The sequence below is a fragment of the Lytechinus variegatus genome, chromosome 4 (genome assembly GCF_018143015.1).
Source record: "Lytechinus variegatus isolate NC3 chromosome 4, Lvar_3.0, whole genome shotgun sequence".
Lineage (NCBI taxonomy): Eukaryota > Metazoa > Echinodermata > Echinoidea > Temnopleuroida > Toxopneustidae > Lytechinus > Lytechinus variegatus.
This window is the reverse complement of record NC_054743.1, coordinates 25635907-25656672: the sequence shown is the minus strand read 5'-3', so window position 1 is coordinate 25656672 and position 20766 is coordinate 25635907. Positions and strand designations below refer to the sequence as shown.

The 20766-nt window shown below is 35.6% G+C and overlaps 1 protein-coding gene across 1 annotated transcript; it reads right to left on the bottom strand.

Annotated features, from left to right (window-relative positions):
- Positions 1-1183: 1183 nt before the first annotated feature.
- Positions 1184-10249, bottom strand: LOC121412620 (all trans-polyprenyl-diphosphate synthase PDSS2-like). Its single transcript, XM_041605399.1, has 5 exons — positions 9657-10249; positions 9052-9246; positions 5455-5908; positions 4374-4526; positions 1184-1466 (listed from the first exon to the last, which is right to left on the bottom strand). The coding sequence occupies exons 1-5, from the start codon at positions 10202-10204 to the stop codon at positions 1314-1316; spliced, it is 1503 nt and encodes a 500-aa protein (XP_041461333.1). The 5' UTR covers positions 10205-10249; the 3' UTR covers positions 1184-1313.
- Positions 10250-20766: the final 10517 nt, after the last annotated feature.

Below are 20766 nucleotides of genomic sequence, written 5' to 3'. Positions count from 1 at the left end.
ATTGACCCTTGATTTATACATGTACATGTATCAACTGGGCTATTTCAAGTGCGGTGCTGTGTGCTAGTATTGGTTTTCAGAGGATAATCAGGGGTCTATTTCAATATAAGTTGCCAATACTGGCAAGTTTTATCATCCAAAGATGTAGTCATATTCTGACACAAGTGGTAAATTCTGATATCAGTGGTTCTCAGCCACTCATAACTCAAGGAAATTTGCCAGATCTGACAAATTTTCTGAAGATGAACTTTGATGAGGCGCTCCCCACATTGCCAATCCATGCTCTCTTATAGAATTTAGGTGTAGAAAATGATATTTGTATCACCAAGTGACAATGAGCCAAACACCGACTGATATTAAGTCCAAAACCAGTTTAAGGAGTATTGAGGCTGGTGTTTGTTTTGACCCACCTACATGTATATCAGCTAATAACACCACACTTGAAATAACCCACTTTATAGGATCTCTGTGAATTTGGAATCCACTGCACTAAATGTTTGAAAAAAAAGTGTCATGGTTAGGATTTGAACCATGACCCTCTGATAGAAAGGCAAGTCATAACCACTAGACCACAATGCCAGTTCCCCCACATGTCAGTCATACAAGGCACGTGTGGTCATCCACCCCAAAACCAACAATAAGTGGCCAGAGTTAAGCAATTTTGACAAGCTATGCATCACTTTGAAGTTTAATTACTTGCTTTTTCATGCTCAATAAAAATCTCATAATTTATTTTGGAGGACTTATTGTTGGTTTCAGGAGGACTTGTCATGTTTGTAATGACCTCAATGCTCATTGAATCAGCCATGTCTTGAAGGGATAATGTAGGACAGACATCCTGACCTGGTAGAGACTCGTCTATTACCCCATGACATGAACATATATATGAAGATTGTGAACCTTCATCACAATAGCTTGGTAATGCAATGCAGAAGAACAATCACCTTATGACTCAAATCACATGTATGACTTGTTTTTATCCTCACAGCATGGACAGAGATCTAGATGAAATGGTTCCTGTTCATAAACGATCATGACTAAGACCTACATGCTGTTTAGCTCTATGACCAAAACAGCCCTGGGTGGTGTTTCATAAAGCTGTTCATAAAGTTAGGTACAACTTTACGAATGACTGGAACATGTTCTTAGGTGCCGGGTCAGCTACATAGGGATGTATCATTTAGCACAAGAAAGGGTCACCAGTTGTGCATAAAGCCATTCGTATCTTACAAACAGCTTTATGAAACGGGCCCCTGGAATCAGACTATGACAAGTAGGTTATCTTAATCAAGGATATACATGTCGTCAAATGTTCATATCCTCACTGCATGGACCATGTTCTGTAGAGCCGTCCTTGAGTCAGAAGCAGGGAACACTGAAAGACCTTGAAGAGCCGTGTCAGCATAGTTGAGGCACAGACTCTTGGCATTATCAAGGGCAGGGCTCTGGCGAATCTCACGCATCAGCTGTTTTAAACAGAAAATCAGAAGGTTGATATGGTTCAGCAATGGAAAACATTGTGGAAGAGCTGCCAACTTTAAATTAAAAAAAAATTGAGACATTTTTCCTTATACAGTGCGTATCAAAAAAAAGTTTACACTTACAAAAAATCCTGTAAAATTATGTATTTGTAAATTCCTGAAGATTTTTCTACAATTTAACATTGGTACAGATCCATTCAAGCAAATGACAATATAACTGTCGAAAAACGTTTCCGCTTGAGCGAGCACCACTTACTTTTGAAAAGTTAGTGAAAAATGATTTGCGCAGAACTTTGAAATAGTTATGCGAATAAAAGTAGACCTTAATCATGAAGAACACGTTTAATTTAGCTAGTAAATTGATTTGAAGACATATTTTACCTTTTTTAACTTGTTTCCTTGCCCAAAACAATTCGAAGAGTGCATTGCACCCCATCCCTCTCCCCACACACTGAGGCCATTGTGACGATATTTGCTTTACACTGAGCTGTGATTTACATGAAATGGCGTAGGCTTGATTTTCATTTTGTTAATCATTCTCAAGCTTAGGAAAAGTGTGGAGAAACAAGTATTAAATGAAAAATGACATGTAAACCCACTTTAAATGATGAAAACTTGCTGGAGATGTCTGATATAAACTTTTGTTCAGATTCAGGTATGTCCTTAGATCCAGCTGGCACAAAAAGGGTAAATGTTGTGCTTACTAAGTGTTGAAATTTCAATTTGGGTGGCAAAATTGCTTCAAAATGCTTGAATGTATCCGTTTTATTTCAATTGACTAAAAGTGCAAGGGAAATGTATGAGAAATGTTTCGCAGGGTAAGTTTGATTTCGCCCTTTCCCCTTTACACAGCGTGAAAACAAGCATTTCTGCGCAAACATATTTCTGCGAGCTTTACAAAAATGGACAGTGCTCACTCAATCGTAACATTCTGTCAAAACTTTTACTTTCATTGGATAGATGAGACCCAAACCCAAGATTATATGTGAAAAAATTACCCACATGTTGCATATTTTTTAATTCCCAGGGCTTTTTCAAAGTGTAAACTTTTTTTTGATTCGCACTGTATTGCACAGCCTATAAGGGTTGTATGGACATGATTCTACATATACAGTGTCCCAAGGAATTATTTGTACACTACATAAATTGATGCAAAATGAGGAGATGCTCTATTTTGGAACAAAAAAAATCTCTAACTTGGCTATCATAAAGTATAATGAATTATATATCATATGAAAGAGGAAAGCATAGCCTTTGTTTTGCACCTAGTTGCAAATTACGATCAGTCACGCATGAATGATTATGAATCATTATATGTGATAATGCATGTTTTCAGACCTTACTGTGATCATCGAAGTGTAGCACGTCATGCTTCAGTGATCATGATTATTTTATATTTTTCCGAGAGATGAGATGATATGCTTTCATTTGATATGCTATTCTTAGTATTTCAATCGGTATTACGCATTTCGCGAACAATTTTTTTGACAAATTGATATGTGACTGCTGTTGCCTGATTAATTTTGTACAGGGGTGCAATTAGATTAATTTTCCATATTTCATTTCCTGTCGACATGAATAAAATAAATGAAAAAGAAAGTATGGCCTTTGTTTTGGACCTAGCTACAAATTGTTATCAGTCACGCATGAATGATTATGAATCATTATATGTGATATTACATATTTTCAGACCTTGCTGTGATCATTGCAGCGTAATGTGCAACGCTTCAATGAGCATGACTTATTTCTAATTTTTCTGAAAGATGAGATGATATGCTTTCATTTGATATAAAATTCTGATCCTTTTCATTTGTTTTATTCATGTTGATAGGAAGTGCAATATGAAAAATGAATCTAATGATACCCCTGTACAAAAGTCAATGGGGCAACAGCATTCAGATATCAATCGTTTAAAATCGATTGTAAAATGCGTGATACCGACTGAAATACTTTGAATTGTATATCAAATCAAAGCATATCATCTCATCTCGCAGGAAAAATATTGAATAAGTCACGATCATTGAAGCGTTGCAAGTTACGCTTCAATGATCACAGAAAGGCCTGAAATATGCATTATCGTATAAAATGAATCATAACTATTCATGCGTGACTGATCACAATTTGCGACTAGGTGCAAAACAAAGGCCATACTTTCTTTTTCATTTACTTTATTCATGTCGACAGGAAATGAAATATGGAAAGTGAATTTAATTGCACCCTTGTACAAAATTAATCAGGCAACAGCAGTCACATATCAATTTGTCAAAAGAATTGTTCGCGAAATGCGTAATACCGATTGAAATACTAAGAATAGCATATCAAATGAAAGCATATCATCTCATCTCTCGGAAAAATATAAAATAATCATGATCACTGAAGCATGACGTTCTACACTTCAATGATCACAGTAAGGTCTGAAAACATGCATTATCACATATAATGATTCATAATCATTCATGCGTGACTGATCGTAATTTGCAACTAGGTGCAAAACAAAGGCTATGCTTTCCTCTTTCATATGATATATAATCATTATACATTATGATAGCCAAGTTAGAGATTTTTTGGTTCCAAAATAGAGCATCTCCTCATTTTGCATCAAATTATGTAGTGTACAAATAATTCCTTGGGACACTGTACATCTATGTGTGAATTAGCAATATGAAGAAGTACCACTATTTCATGTTCAGTCTTTCACCACATGCTGCATTGATTAACAAAAATTGTTTTTAAATCTTTGCAAATTACAGATTTATATTTATTAAGTATTAGATGAGATAAAAAGAAAAGCAATTGCATTCAAGTAATATTGGGTCAGAATTGTGATATTTTTGTTTAATCCAATGTCCCAAAATTCAACATCATTAAATTTCAACTTGACACTGGACTCACCTTCTTGACATCTGGTTTACGTGATGAGCTGACCTCTGACCTTTGACCCTGATAGGACTCCAGGTAGAGCAATACAGGAGCAGACGTAAGATCAATGTCACTTTGAATTCTTGATGACGAGCTGGATGTGAAAGGTTGGAGCTCTGTATGAAGCTGTGAGATAGAAAAAAAGGAGTTATCTTTAAAAATCATGCCTGACCCACTGACTCTTGTATTCTGTTACAAAAAAAGTGTAGTATTATGGTAAATAGCACAACTACATGTACATATAACACGGTAAAAATGCCCAACAGCTCTTAAAAATCAAGGATTCCTCAAGACTCACTATATTGCTTGGCAAATTTGCCCCCAACAGAAACATTTAATGATAACCTGGTGGCATTTCATCGAACTTTGGTGTGGGTCGACCTTTTAGACCAAACAACTAGCATGCTCTGATTGGCTGAGAAACAAAGATGTCTTACTTTCATCATCAGGTCAGATGACAACTTTCATGAAAATAAATCCTTGGAAACTTGCAAATTCATTGGTCTTTTTACAGGAGTCGCCAGGTTTCCATATCTATTTGACATGGGAGTATACAATCAAACATACAATATAAGGATATATCCATTCTTGTGTTGTAAAGTATTTATTACTGTTCTTTAAATGTTTTGAAAGAATTATACTGGAATAATACTTACCCGAAATCCATACATAACAAAACACAGCAACGGACATATTTCCTACAGGTTTGATTGTACACTGTATACACTTTTTCACTGTCATCAACAAATGTTTGTACATTTTGATGGGTTAAAAAAAATGAATGGAAAATATAAAGTAGGAGTTTAGTAAAAATACACACTGATAAAACCAGGGTAAATTAACTTTTAGGCAGGTCAGTTTCAAATTTTGCATAAATTCTTGCTGAAGTAGATAGCCAGTCACAAAAAATAAATGAATTATAGAATAAAGTAAAGACATACAAGAAGGAAGCTACATGTAAAGAACTCAATATTCCATATTCCAAGAAAGAACAAAGTCTTCTGAAAATCATGTGAGCAAATATGACCTTAAAAATTTCTTCTTTATCAATTACCTGTTGTGCCCATGCAAGGTTCTTTCCAAAGTTGTATGCACTCTCTGTCAGAGCCTGGCTGTGATTGGTCAGTTCTAAAGCTCCTCTGCAACTGTGACCAATCAGGGTGCCTGATGAAAGATAAATGTATCTCTCCCAGTCCCGGAAAGTCAAATCAGGCTGTATTGTTAAAACGGGACTCAAGTCAGCGTTTCCAAACTTCATGAAAGCAGCCTCTGTCAGATGTCCTATGGCTTTCGAAAGGAGTTCAACAACAGTTGTGTTGCGCAGACCTGCAAGCGCCTTGCAAGCGCTAGCCAATAGGAAGTCTCCGCTGAGAACGGCCATCTTGTTTCCCATCTCCATGACGTTCATTGGTCCAGCAGTGGGATCAAGGTTGAAGAGGTTAACGACCCCTCGGTGGACTAGAAAGGCAGTGTGGATCATCTCTGAGATTTCAGCCAGTGCTCTTTGGCTGTTCAAAAGACAACATGAAGGGAAAATATGTATTTTACTTACATGTATATACAAGATCTGTGAATGTATAGGTGGTAGTACAAAAGGAGCATAGTATATGTAGTAGTGGTATTAGTAGTTGTAGTACATTGCAGCCTGTGTTAGGGTCATTCCATGCAAATTCACCCAATGAAAGTGCAATTTTGCACCCGACCCTCTCGGAATTCGTTGTAAATTGGTATACATAAAATTCACCATGCCCTACGCACAAAAAAAAAACAAGTGGAATGCCTCTGGCCGTCTCACCTGCATCACGCGGTTTAATATAGCAGCAGTGCTGACTTTGAATACTACTCTAACTCACACAAGATGTTCAGTGATACATGGTTACTCTTATGTCCACTTTTTATGAACTAGACCAATAAACTTACAGAGATATGATGGTTATTCAACAAAAAACCCCAACATGGCCAAAGTTCATTGACCTTACATGACCTTTGACCTTGATCATGTGACCTGAAACTCGAACAGGATGTTCAGTGATACTTGATTACTCTTATGTACAAGTTTCATGAATCAGATCCATTAACTTTCAAAGTTATGATGGTAATTCAACAGATACACCCAATTCGGCCAAAGTTCATTGACCTTTGACCTTGGTCATGTGAACTGAAACGCGCACAGGATGTTCAGTGATACTTGATTACTCTAATGTCCAAGTTTAATGAACTAGACCAATAAACTTTCAAAGTTATGATGGTAATTCAACAGATACCCCCGATTCGGCAAAAGTTCATTGACCCTAAATGACCTTTGACCTTTATCATGAGACCTGAAACTTGCACAAAATTTTCAGTGATGCTTGATTACTATTGTGTCCAAGTTTCATGAATCAGATCCATAAACTTTCAAAGATATGATGGGAATTCAACAGATATCCCCAATTCGGCCAAAGTTCATTGACCCTAAATGACCTTTGACCTTGGTCATGTGACGTGAAACTCATGTAGGATGTTCAGTGATACTTGATTAACCTAATGTCCAAGTTTCATGAACTAGGTCCATATATTTTCTAAGTTATGATGACATTTCAAAAACTTAACCTCAGGTTAAGATTTCGATGTTGATTCCTCCAACATGGTCTAAGTTCATTGACCCTAAATGACCTTTGACCTTGGTCATGTGACATGAAACTCTAATAGGATGTTCAGTAATACTTGATTAACCTTATGGCCAAGTTTTATTAACTAGGTCCATATACTTTCTAAGTTATGACGTCATTTCAAAAACTTAACCTCAGGTTAAGATTTGATGTTGACGCCGCCGCCGCCGCCGCCGCCGCCGTCGCCGCCGCCGTCGCCGTCGGAAAAGCGGCGCCTATAGTCTCACTTTGCTTCGCAGGTGAGACAAAAATTAGTCAAATCGGTCCATCGGTTCTCGCGCTACAGCCCGCCCTTTTCTCCTTGTTTTGACAAAAATGGGCGTGACCTTCAACTTTCAATGGCCATTGCGTCGTAACGTGTTGACCAATTTTCACGAAACTGGTACCATTTAATAGGAAATTCAGAGAGGAATCCAAAACATGCATCAAATAATGTATTGGAGCGATTTATAAGGTCGTGACCCTTGACCTTTACTTTGACCTTGAATTTGACCCCCGGACAAATAATTTTTTACTTGATTTTCGTGTATGTTAATTATTTGTATGATATTGACAAAATATGTTAAAACCAATGATGATATTTTATTTCTTCACCTTTAAAAACTCTCCCAAAGATATCATGAAATTTCACTCTAGTCCCACATGCTGATATTCATGTTAGTAAAGTGTTCACCAGTTACATGATTTCTTCCAATCTTTAAGTCACAGTATGCAAACACATGATAAGAAATTAAGCTCATCAGTTCACAAATGAAACATTGAACATTTATGCTCATTAGGCATTTTTATGTTCAGCAATATATATCATAGATATATATATATATATATATATTATGGGAGCCTTAAATAAGCATATACTCAACAATTTGATGATAAAAGTAAACACTTTACTAAGAAGAATATATATATATGATATATATTGCTGAACATCAAAATGCCTAAACAGATACCTATTCATGAGCATAAATGTTTAATGTTTCATTTGTGAACTGATGAGCTTAATTTCTTTTCATGTGTTTGCATACTGTGACTTAAGATTAGAAGAAATCATGTAACTTTTGAACACTTTACTAACATGAATATCAGTATGTGGGACTAGAGTGAAATTTCATGGTATCTTTGGAAGAGTTTTTAAAGGTGAAGAAATAAAATATCATCATTGGTTTTAACATATTTTGTCAATATCATACAAATAATTAACATACACGAAAATCAAGTAAAAAAATTATTTGTCCGGGGGTCAAAGTAAAGGTCAAGGGTCATTACCTTATAAATCGCTCCAAGACATTATTTGATGCATGTTTTGGATTCCTCTCTGAATTTCCTATTAAATGGTACCAGTTTCATGAAAATTGGTCAACACGTTATGACGCAATGGCCATTGAAAGTTGAAGGTCACGCCCATTTTTGTCAAAACAAGGAGAAAAGGGCGGGCCGTAGCGCGAGAACCGACGGACCGATTTGAATAATTTTTTTGTTTTGTGCGTGGGCCATGGTGAATTTTATGTGTACCAATTTACAACGAATTCTGAGACGGTCGGGTGCAACCACTGGGTGAATCCAGATGGAATGACCCGTTAATGAAAATTCAATCACTTTAATCTGTTTCAATTTACCAGCCTGTTTTTGGTAATGACAGTAGGTTTCAAAAGGTAAATCAAACATTGAAATTTAATTATAGGCTTTACCTTTACACATAAGAAAACACCTATCTTTTTATCAAAGTTATCTTCCATTTCATTGAAGATTTAAATCTTAAGACACTAAAATTGATTTAGAAGTTTAGCGACAAATGCTCTGCTATAAATTCTATACAATAATCAAATGATAAATTTTAATGCTAGATTAAACACTATACCCTACCCTAAACCAAACATAAAACCCTACTGCAACCCTGAGCCTACCTACATCTAAGACAAAATAAAACCCGAAGCAATTGTTGCAGGAGCCAATGTCATGTGACCCTTTTAGCAGTCTTGCAATCCTACATGTAGCTTTACCTAGCATATATTCCTCCAGGGGGCGGTGCTACTGAGCTGTTGATCTGATCTCCCTGATCAGAGGAGGTATCCTCAAGCTGATGTGTTCCTGAGTCTCTGGGGGCTTGGTGGGTCAGAGTACTGGCTGCCTTGGATATCAGGAGGATGATCAGGCCTCTTGTCTGTAGACTGTGCTTCCCATCAGTTAGAAAGTTCCTTCAAAATAGAATAGGAATTAAAAGGACTATTAAAAACAAGACATTGACCAGAATCATTAACCCGATTTCACAAAGAGATTATTATGCACAACAATTCTGTCAAATTGACAATCAGTACATGATTTACGACATCAATAATAAACTTCATTTTAAATGTAACTCCTATTCTTTTCTCCTTTACTTTGTTTTCTTACTTTAGAAACCACATTTTGATCTCCATACAAGGGCAAATGCAACAGTCTGGAAGAAAAACTGGGATTAATTAAGGATAAACACATTTCCTTGAATTGAAATATAAAATGGATCATACTGCTTGACAAACAGTACAGACAGGTAAACTATCCAGATCATAAACACCAAAATGCATGTACTTCAGTTGAACTGACAAAAGTTATATGATGTACTTACTTGGCTGTTTTGAGAAGTGGATGCTTAGAACCTACAAGTTTCCTCATGTGCAAGGCTACATTTGCCAACTCGTCGCTCAAAAGACATCGAAGACTCATAAATGATGTGGAGTATCCTACTACCTTCTCTGCTTCTGATATCGCTTTGGCCCACTCTGTAGGTTGGGAGGATCCAAAGAGATTCATGAAGTCTCTGCTCGGCATAGACAGCACAGTTTCACCACCAAGCTGCCGTGATCTGCCTGATCCCCTTAACCCTATATCTGTTGTACCAGTTTGTCCTTTGAGCCATGGTCCTACATTATCACTGAAAGCTCTAGCCACAAGATTCCCTGATGAAGTCGCACAAGGCAATGTCGCAATGGTTTCATGATAACCCGATGACAGTATTTGCGAGTTCCTTGATAGTCTCTGAGCACTTGATGAATCCTGGTGTGTCTTTTGACAGGTTGTACAAGTAGAGCAGAGTGTCCTTCTCAGTACCAACCGATTAGACCGGAGAAGTTGATGTCTCAATAGACATGGCACATGGAAGGAGGTGAAGTTCATGATGGCATATAGCTTATCTTGATCCACAGCTTAAATGATAGCTGACTGAAAATTAAAAAAAGGTATAGTTATAACTGTAATAATCATGAATTTGACACCAAATCCACTTTGTAGAGTGCTGAAGCTGTTTTGCAAGAAATTTTGTAGGAATTAACTGAAGAATTGAACAGAAAGTGTCTAGGTGTTCACTTCATCACTTCTAATTCAGACCTGGTGATACACTTCCAAGATTTTACATGATGATATATCTCTAGATTTGATGAAATATTGAAAAATAGATATAGGCTAAGGCCTATACAGTGCATATCAAAACAAACGTGACAGTTTTGAAAAGTCTATAAAAAATTTGTTTCAAATTATATCTATTTTTTATGTTAATAATAGATGCTCTAAGATCTTATCTTTGCAATGCCATTTTAAAATATACATTTTGTTCATGCTTGAGCGAACATGGGACAGTTTTGTCGGGGGTTCAAAAAGAGGCTTGCGCCAAAAATGGCAGAAATTAGAAATTTGATGATTAGACTTTTGACTAATCAGCAGACTTCCTCTAAATCTTTTCATTATCTTTGCCATAATTTTCCAATTATGCTGTCAAATTTCATTTACAAATTTATTTACCTAAATTATATATATTTTTTTCATTTAAACTCTTTTACCTTTGAATTTTCCTTCATAAATAATAAAAGATACTTTTTGTCTACCCAAGTTAGATTTGCATTATTAATAGGGAGTATTTGTAATTATTCAAATCCTTTTATTATGTGAAACAAATTGAACAGATTGAACATTACAATAAAAATGAACAATATTGGTGGAAATACTATTTGCGAAATATTACTGGGGTACTCCAGGCTGATTATTATTGGGTTTGAAAGAACAGAGTAAAATTAACAAACAAAACAAGATTTTCAAAGTTGGGAAAAGCAACAACGTTACAATTCAAAGATGTGCATGATTTCTGTTAACAGGATGCTTGTGCACTGAGCGGGGTTATGACATTATTTGTCATGTCGCAAGTACTTGTAGTCTCTCGTAGTCAGCCCAATAGCCCACTTTTCTTTAATTCTCTGCACTGCCCCTTCTCTGCGCACACGATGTAGATCTACGCAGACCAGTAACGACCACAAAGTTAACACTGGCGTACAAAGACTGCAGATTATTATTTGTTTTAATCCAGATCAAAATGGTGAAAAATACATAACTTCAAGTTCTTTCGTTGTGGATTGGCATCAAAATGCACCTATTCTTGTAAAAATGATTCCTGAATCGAGTGTACATGTACAGTGAATTGGTGTGCAGACATGTCTCATGGCTATTCCATGGCATGGCATGGGGCACGTTATTTTTCTCATTTTTTTTTTTTGGGGGGGGGTAAGATTTTTGACACACTAACTCTTATAATATAGTCATATAGATCTAAGGATACATGGCCTTATCCTGAAATAAGTCACCTCTCTTCAGTTCTTGTGTGTTTTCGCTTGTTGAACTTGTGTAATAAGTCAATATGGGATAGGAAAAGTCACCGGTGACACCGCTGCTGACAAAATAAATGGCAGTGATTGGAGTGGTGACTTAATAATGCCGATATTAATAAGGGAAATTTTCAACTGCAAGTCTGTGGAATTGAAAAGAAAGTAATGTTTTAATTTTATTATAAAAACTGCCGGGCGCAGGCTGAGCAGCTAGCAGTGACCAGGGGCAGATTCATTGCACGAAAGGGTCTTTGCAAGAACAGTCTTTCGTGTCACCCATTTATTATGATGCGCCACGTGAAACGCATTTTAAATAAATTACCTGCAAACATATATTATTTTATTCATCCGTAATAAGTAATCAAAATATTTGTTTAATGTTTATAAAATGTGATGATATCAATTAAATTTTCATGAAATTGTTTACAAATTTATTTAAATGCTAACAAATGTTATTTGTTTATCATACATTCCAGAAATTTCCCGCATACAGCGCATCATAAAAGATGGGCGACACGAAAGACGGTCCTTGGAAAAGAGACCCTTTCGTGCAATCGGCCCCAGTCAGATTGTACGAGTCGTCAGTCGATCTGTACGCGAGGCGGCTGCCGATGGCTGGGCCTGGGTCGGCCTACGGTAACGATAACGCATACCGGTACGAAACTAAAAGGCATGGCCCTGGCCTGGCGCGATCGCGAGTTGCGGGGATCATCTTCAACTTCTCAATTCGAGTATAGTCAATAATCTATCAGTATCACATGCCCCCCCCAAAAAAAAAACCCGGACATTGAAATACCTTTTTCCAATGATATCACAAATATGTTGGTTCTTTCCTCCAAAGCAAAGCTCAGCAATTCACCGATTACGTGCGTGCAACAGACATGAAATTACGCAATATCGATATTGAAGGTGGCTGCGAAGGAAAAATAAAATATGCAAAATATTGATTATATATCATTAAGTGAACAAAATTTTATTCACCTTTCTGTACTGAGTGAAAAAAAAATCGATATTGTGCAAACTTCAAAATAATAGAAAGTTTTTCACCCTTTGGAGTAGATTATAAGCAGATATTCCTAATTGTTTTATGGTACAATATTTATTTTGAAACGAGGGCACACCTCTCTCTCTCGATCGCTCCCTAATTCGCTCTTTTATTTGAAGAGAAACAAAGAATGTAAACCCATCAGATTAGCTTCATTATAGAGAGAGGGGTGGGGGTCTGAAAAAATGCAGACAAGCATGCACCCCATCACCAAAATGCCAACTGAATGTATTTTGCCATTATGAAAAATTGATCAGCATGACCAGAAATGTAAAATTGTCCAGGTGTTTATGTCCCTTTTTATTTTCCACCTTGCATATTTTGGGCAGAATATTCAATTACCGCATACTGTGGAAACCCTGATGTATATATAGATGGAGGGATGACGGGCATGTGACCCCCAAATGTTTCACAACCAAACAAAGAGAGAATTTGTGAATAGCTTAGGAAATGCACAAGCCGCAATTGTCAAGCCATTTTTTTTTTAGTTAAAAAAAATTCAGATACTTAAAATGTATATCATGATTAACTCATATTGCTGTTGCTAAATGTATTGATCTCAGTTGATATAAGAATAAATATAAACACCATCAAACCTTGTTAAAGCGGAAGGAAAAACTTCGGTCTCATATTTTCGTACTTCACATTTTTCAAGGCCTTTACTAAAACTTGGCACCCCCTAAATGAAAAATCCACACCGAATCGGTAGCCAGAAATGAATATTTAGATGAATTATGGGAAATAAAGTTTAATAAACATAATTATATGATCCTAACCTACTTTACCATGGGGATATCAGTTTTCAGAAAAAACAAAGATTGAAATTTTCCAAACTATTGAATTAACTCCGACTGTCCCAGTACTGTGATAAAGATGACAGATTAGAACAGAATGCAATAGAATTTTCTCATAATATATTAACCGAGCACAATCCATGTATGCTCATTGCAATATTTCAAAACAAGAAATGAAGGTGAGAGAAATACATGCACTGGCAATTTTAGTTTTCATAAAGATTATCCAATACAAAAACTGTCAAAGATAACGTTTTGGATCGATTGCATTTAATGTTTTTATTTTCTGTGTATATTATATATGTCTGTAAAAGTATCTTATTTCCTTGTATGAAGTGTTAAACAAGAATGGAACATAAAAATGAATTCAATTCCATTCTAATTTATAAAAGAAAAATGAAATACAAATAACTAGAACCCCCCCCCTTAAAAAAACACACATACATTTTGATTGAAAAAAAATGAATTGATAGTGAGCTCCAACTAAAATTCCAAGTGCAACTTTTTGGTGGTTCAGTGGTGCCAAAAACACATCGACTTAAATAAATAAAGAATAGATGAATGATTATACAAAATAAGACATTTAGAGAGGAAGTTCAACCTGACAATAAGTTAGTTTTATTATAAGCAGAATTTGATAAACATTTGGTGTTGGTTTGATGAAAATCCATCAAAAATAAAAGGGTTATGGATTTTTTTTTCAAAGTTGTTAATTTGTAAGGTCACATGAGAACAGCTCTCATATATATTACCTTGCAATATAAGTTCCACAAATTCCAGTCATTATAAGTGAATATGATGAATAAAAATGATTTTATTGCAAAGAAAGGGGTGTGAAATTTGTCTGATGGTATATCCATCACACATATAAAATCACTTTCAATTTTTTGGCTGACCATCTAACTTTGAAAATTTTTAGCTCTTGTTACTCTGGCGAATTTTCATCAAACCTTTAGCAAGATTTTTTTCTATTTTTCTACTCTTAAAACCAACTTATCAGGTCGAACATTCCCTTAAAAAACGAAAGAAACAACACAGCAACTAAAATGAAATAAAACACAGACAACATATATAATATCTGTACAAGTGTTATTATATACACACTTCTCTTTGTTATTAAATGAATTTACAATGGATTGCTATTTATGTGTATTATGGTACTGTAATTCATTGTATATTATCATATTCTGAGGAACAATATACATCATGGTCAAGGTTCAATAGTTTAGAAAATGAACACACAAATACATGCATAGAATATTAATAACAGATACCAATCTTGCCCTCCAAGCACATTGAAAACACATGAAAGCATGTGATAGCATATCAAAATCAAAACAAATTGAAATGAAAATAATCAAAAACCTTATACAGAATGGGTAAATGTTTCACATTGGGAACATTTCTTGTTCACATCTACATACAACATTACATGAGATATATCCTTTATCATAATTTTTTTCTTCCACACTTGCATGGTCCATAACAGATCAGATATCGTCACCTGTTTAGAATTCTCAAGATTATGCCAATCGAAGATTGGAGGATAAGTACATGTAATTCACAAAGTAATTCTGTAAATCCATAGAACTAATCTACTAGTCACATCTGGTAATTTTAGATGAAATTAACTTATGTTCCTTCCCACAATAAAAAGGTATAATTATAAACTAATTATAGGTAAGTGGGACAGTTGTGTATTTATGCCATATAACAGTTTGCTATGTCGCTTCTATTTTCATGATGTTATTGTGTTTTCATTTACATATGTGAGGAAGATTAAACTATGTGGTTATTTATTTGCAATTCTTGAAATGACACCATCTTAGAATATTCAACTAATATAAGCAACTGAAGCAGACTACACACATTTAAAAATCAAATGTATGACAAGTAAAAATAGTAGTTAGTATTTGTTTGTTAATATGTTTTGAATATATCTTTGATACACACCTTAAAGTGTTGAAACTGAAATTAAAATTGTATACAAATTATACACATCAACAGCATCGTAATACACAAGGTGACATCTGGACAGTTCTAACATGGTATAGGTATAGCCAAGGGCATTTGGGCTATTAAAGAGGTAACAAGAGTGGGTAATTATTCAAATGCCCAAATAAATATATGACCTAGACCTAGAAAATGGTGCCAATCATGAGCAAATATGCCCATGAGCTAAAATAAACAGGAAGCATTTCATCAACATTTTTGTCCGAGTTGTCAGATCTGATAACTTTCCTGGATTTTGATTGGCTGAGAAGCAATGTAACTATGGTACATGTCCCACAAATCCTTTCATGAAACACTTGCCAGGTCATGTGACAGATTTTAACCAATAATTTAATTAGGATCCACATCATTTTTACATTACAAAAATGTGGCTAATCATATATAATTCAGTCTGTCTGTAGACAATACTGTTATCTTTGGCCAATGCTTTATAGATGTAATGTATGAAATTACAATAATTCACATAATTCCTAAGTTTGAATAACAAATTATAATAATATCTCAAGAAAACATCATCTGGAGTAGAAAAAAATGTGTCCCTTCTAACATTTGTTGGAATCAACTTCTAGTGAAATCATACCCCCTACTGCCAATCAAATGACTTTAGTTATCCTTTCTTCAATGTGTCTTTACTCATTCATGAGTGAAAGATGTATATGGGTTGCACCAAGCAAAGTACTCAAGCTTGTAAATATACATGTAGATGTCTTTAATTTATAGATTTGGGATTAAGCTTATTCTTGGTTTAAATTTGTTCTGAAAAATATTACGTTTAACCTGTAGTAAGGTAGTAACTTGTATAGTATACAACTTAAAGGAATTGTGCTCAGTCCCTTAACAAAAAAATAATAACTTCTGTACTCTGAGTACTAAAGGGGTGTTAAAAAGTGGATTACATCTCAGGGTAATTTGCATAAAGGGATCATCCCATTGTTCTGAAAGTTAGCACAATAAGAACATCCTGTTCATTCTAATTGGATGGAGGGGGGAGGAAATCAATTAAACAAAGTTACAAAGGGAGGGGGATTAAAGTCAGACAAGAGGTAAGGATTACAGCACATCTTCTGTATGTGGCACCTGCAAGTTACTTACATGTAGAAAAAAAATGTACAATTTCAGGATACATATGACAAGAGAAAAGTCATTGTGGCAACTTAAACAAGTGGAATGCCTCTGGCCGTCTCACCTGCATCACGCGGTTCAATATAGCAGCAGTGCTGACTTTGCATACTACTCTAACTCGCACAAGATGTTCAGTGATACATGGTTACTCTTATGTCCTCTTTTTATGAACTAGACCAATAAACTTACAGAGATATGATGGTTATTCAACAAAAAACCCCAACATGGCCAAAGTTCATTGACCTTACATGACCTTTGACCTTGATCATGTGACCTGAAACTGGAACAGGATGTTCAGTGATACTTGATTACTCTTATGTACAAGTTTCATGAATCAGATCCATAAACTTTCAAAGTTATGATGGTAATTCAACAGATACACCCAATTCGGCTAAAGTTCATTGACCTTTGACCTTGGACATGTGACCTGAAACACGCACAGGATGTTCAGTGATACTTGGTTACTCTAATGTCCAAGTTTAACGAACTAGACCAATAAACTTTCAAAGTTATGATGGTAATTCAACAGATACCCCCGATTCGGCCAAAGTTCATTGACCCTAAATGACCTTTGACCTTAATCATGAGACCTGAAACTTGCACAAAATGTTCAGTGATGCTTGATTACTATTATGTCCAAGTTTCATGAATCAGATCCATAAACTTTCAAAGTTATGATGGGAATTCAACAGATATCCCCAATTCGGCCAAAGTTCATTGACCCTAAATGACCTTTGACCTTGATCATGTGACCTGAAACTTGCACAAAATGTTCAGTGATGCTTGATTACTATTATGTCCAAGTTTCATGAATCAGATCCATAAACTTTCAAAGTTATGATGGTAATTCAACAGATACCCCCGATTCGGCCAAAGTTCATTGACCCTAAATGACCTTTGACCTTGATCATGTGACCTGAAACTTGCACAAAATGTTCAGTGATGCTTGATTACTATTATGTCCAAGTTTCATGAATCAGATCCATAAACTTTCAAAGTTATGATGGTAATTCAACATATACCCCCGATTCGGCCAAAGTTCATTGACCCTAAATGACCTTTGACCTTAATCATGAGACCTGAAACTTGCACAAAATGTTCAGTGATGCTTGATTACTATTATGTCCAAGTTTCATGAATCAGATCCATAAACTTTCAAAGTTATGATGGTAATTCAACAGATACCCCCGATTCGGCCAAAGTTCATTGACCCTAAATGACCTTTGACCTTAATCATGAGACCTGAAACTTGCACAAAATGTTCAGTGATGCTTGATTACTATTATGTCCAAGTTTCATGAATCAGATCCATAAACTTTCAAAGTTATGATGGGAATTCAACAGATATCCCCAATTCAGCCAAAGTTCATTGACCCTAAATGACCTTTGACCTTGATCATGTGACCTGAAACTTGCACAAAATGTTCAGTGATGCTTGATTACTATTATGTCCAAGTTTCATGAATCAGATCCATAAACTTTCAAAGTTATGATGGGAATTCAACAGATATCCCCAATTCGTCCAAAGTTCATTGACCCTAAATGACCTTTGACCTTGGTCATGTGACGTGAAACTCATGCAGGATGTTCATTGATACTTGATTAACCTTATGTCCAAGTTTCATGAACTATGTCCATATATTTTCTAAGTTATGATGACATTTCAAAAACTTAACCTCAGGTTAAGATTTCGATGTTGATTCCTCCAACATGATCTAAGTTCATTGACCCTAAATGACCTTTGACCTTGATCATGTGACCTGAAACTTGCACAAAATGTTCAGTGATGCTTGATTACTATTATGTCCAAGTTTCATGAATCAGATCCATAAACTTTCAAAGTTATGATGGTAATTCAACAGATACCCCCGATTCGGCCAAAGTTCATTGACCCTAAATGACCTTTGACCTTAATCATGAGACCTGAAACTTGCACAAAATGTTCAGTGATGCTTGATTACTATTATGTCCAAGTTTCATGAATCAGATCCATAAACTTTCAAAGTTATGATGGGAATTCAACAGATATCCCCAATTCGGCCAAAGTTCATTGACCCTAAATGACCTTTGACCTTGATCATGTGACCTGAAACTTGCACAAAAGGTTCAGTGATGCTTGATTACTATTATGTCCAAGTTTCATGAATCAGATCCATAAACTTTCAAAGTTATGATGGTAATTCAACAGATACCCCCGATTCGGCCAAAGTTCATTGACCCTAAATGACCTTTGACCTTGATCATGTGACCTGAAACTTGCACAAAATGTTCAGTGATGCTTGATTACTATTATGTCCAAGTTTCATGAATCAGATCCATAAACTTTCAAAGTTATGATGGTAATTCAACATATACCCCGATTCGGCCAAAGTTCATTGACCCTAAATGACCTTTGACCTTAATCATGAGACCTGAAACTTGCACAAAATGTTCAGTGATGCTTGATTACTATTATGTCCAAGTTTCATGAATCAGATCCATAAACTTTCAAAGTTATGATGGTAATTCAACAGATACCCCCGATTCGGCCAAAGTTCATTGACCCTAAATGACCTTTGACCTTAATCATGAGACCTGAAACTTGCACAAAATGTTCAGTGATGCTTGATTACTATTATGTCCAAGTTTCATGAATCAGATCCCTAAACTTTCAAAGTTATGATGGGAATTCAACAGATATCCCCAATTCAGCCAAAGTTCATTGACCCTAAATGACCTTTGACCTTGATCATGTGACCTGAAACTTGCACAAAATGTTCAGTGATGCTTGATTACTATTATGTCCAAGTTTCATGAATCAGATCCATAAACTTTCAAAGTTATGATGGGAATTCAACAGATATCCCCAATTCGTCCAAAGTTCATTGACCCTAAATGACCTTTGACCTTGGTCATGTGACGTGAAACTCATGCAGGATGTTCATTGATACTTGATTAACCTTATGTCCAAGTTTCATGAACTAGGTCCATATATTTTCTAAGTTATGATGACATTTCAAAAACTTAACCTCAGGTTAAGATTTCGATGTTGATTCCTCCAACATGGTCTAAGTTCATTGACCCTAAATGACCTTTGACCTTGATCATGTGACCTGAAACTTGCACAAAATGTTCAGTGATGCTTGATTACTATTATGTCCAAGTTTCATGAATCAGATCCATAAACTTTCAAAGTTATGATGGGAATTCAACAGATATCCCCAATTTGGCCAAAGTTCATTGACCCTAAATGACCTTTGACCTTAATCATGAGACCTGAAACTTGCACAAAATGTTCAGTGATGCTTGATTACTATTATGTCCAAGTTTCATGAATCAGATCCATAAACTTTCAAAGTTATGATGGTAATTCAACATATACCCCCGATTCGGCCAAAGTTCATTGACCCTAAATGACCTTTGACCTTAATCATGAGACCTGAAACTTGCACAAAATGTTCAGTGATGCTTGATTACTATTATGTCCAAGTTTCATGAATCAGATCCATAAACTTTCAAAGTTATGATGGGAATTCAACAGATATCCCCAATTCAGCCAAAGTTCATTGACCCTAAATGACCTTTGACCTTGATCATGTGACCTGAAACTTGCACAAAATGTTCAGTGATGCTTGATTACTATTATGTCCAAGTTTCATGAATCAGATCCATAAACTTTCAAAGTTATGATGGGAATTCAACAGATATCCCCAATTCGTCCAAAGTTCATTGACCCTAAATGACCTTTGACCTTGGTCATGTGACGTGAAACTCATGCAGGATGTTCATTGATACTTGATTAACCTTATGTCCAAGTTTCATGAACTATGTCCATATATTTTCTAAGTTATGATGACATTTCAAAAACTTAACCTCAGGTTAAGATTTCGATGTTGATTCCTCCAACATGGTCTAAGTTCATTGACCCTAAATGACCTTTGACCTTGGTCATGTGATATGAAACTCTAATAGGATGTTCAGTAATACTTGATTAACCTTATGGCCAAGTTTTATTAACTAGGTCCATATACTTTCTAAGTTATGATGTCATTTCAAAAACTTAACCTCAGGTTAAGATTTGATGTTGACGCCGCCGCCGCCGTCGCCGTCGGAAAAGCGGCGCCTATAGTCTCA

Coding starts and splice junctions, on each gene's coding strand:
- LOC121412620 (XM_041605399.1), bottom strand. CDS start 10,204: ATGAACTTCACCTCCTTCCATGTGCCATGTCTATTGAGACATCAACTT. Junction 5,909..9,051: donor CCTGGAGGAATATATGCTAG/GTAAAGCTACAT, acceptor TCTTTTGAACAG/CCAAAGAGCACTGGCTGAAA. Junction 1,467..4,373: donor GTAAACCAGATGTCAAGAAG/GTGAGTCCAGTG, acceptor TGTTTAAAACAG/CTGATGCGTGAGATTCGCCA.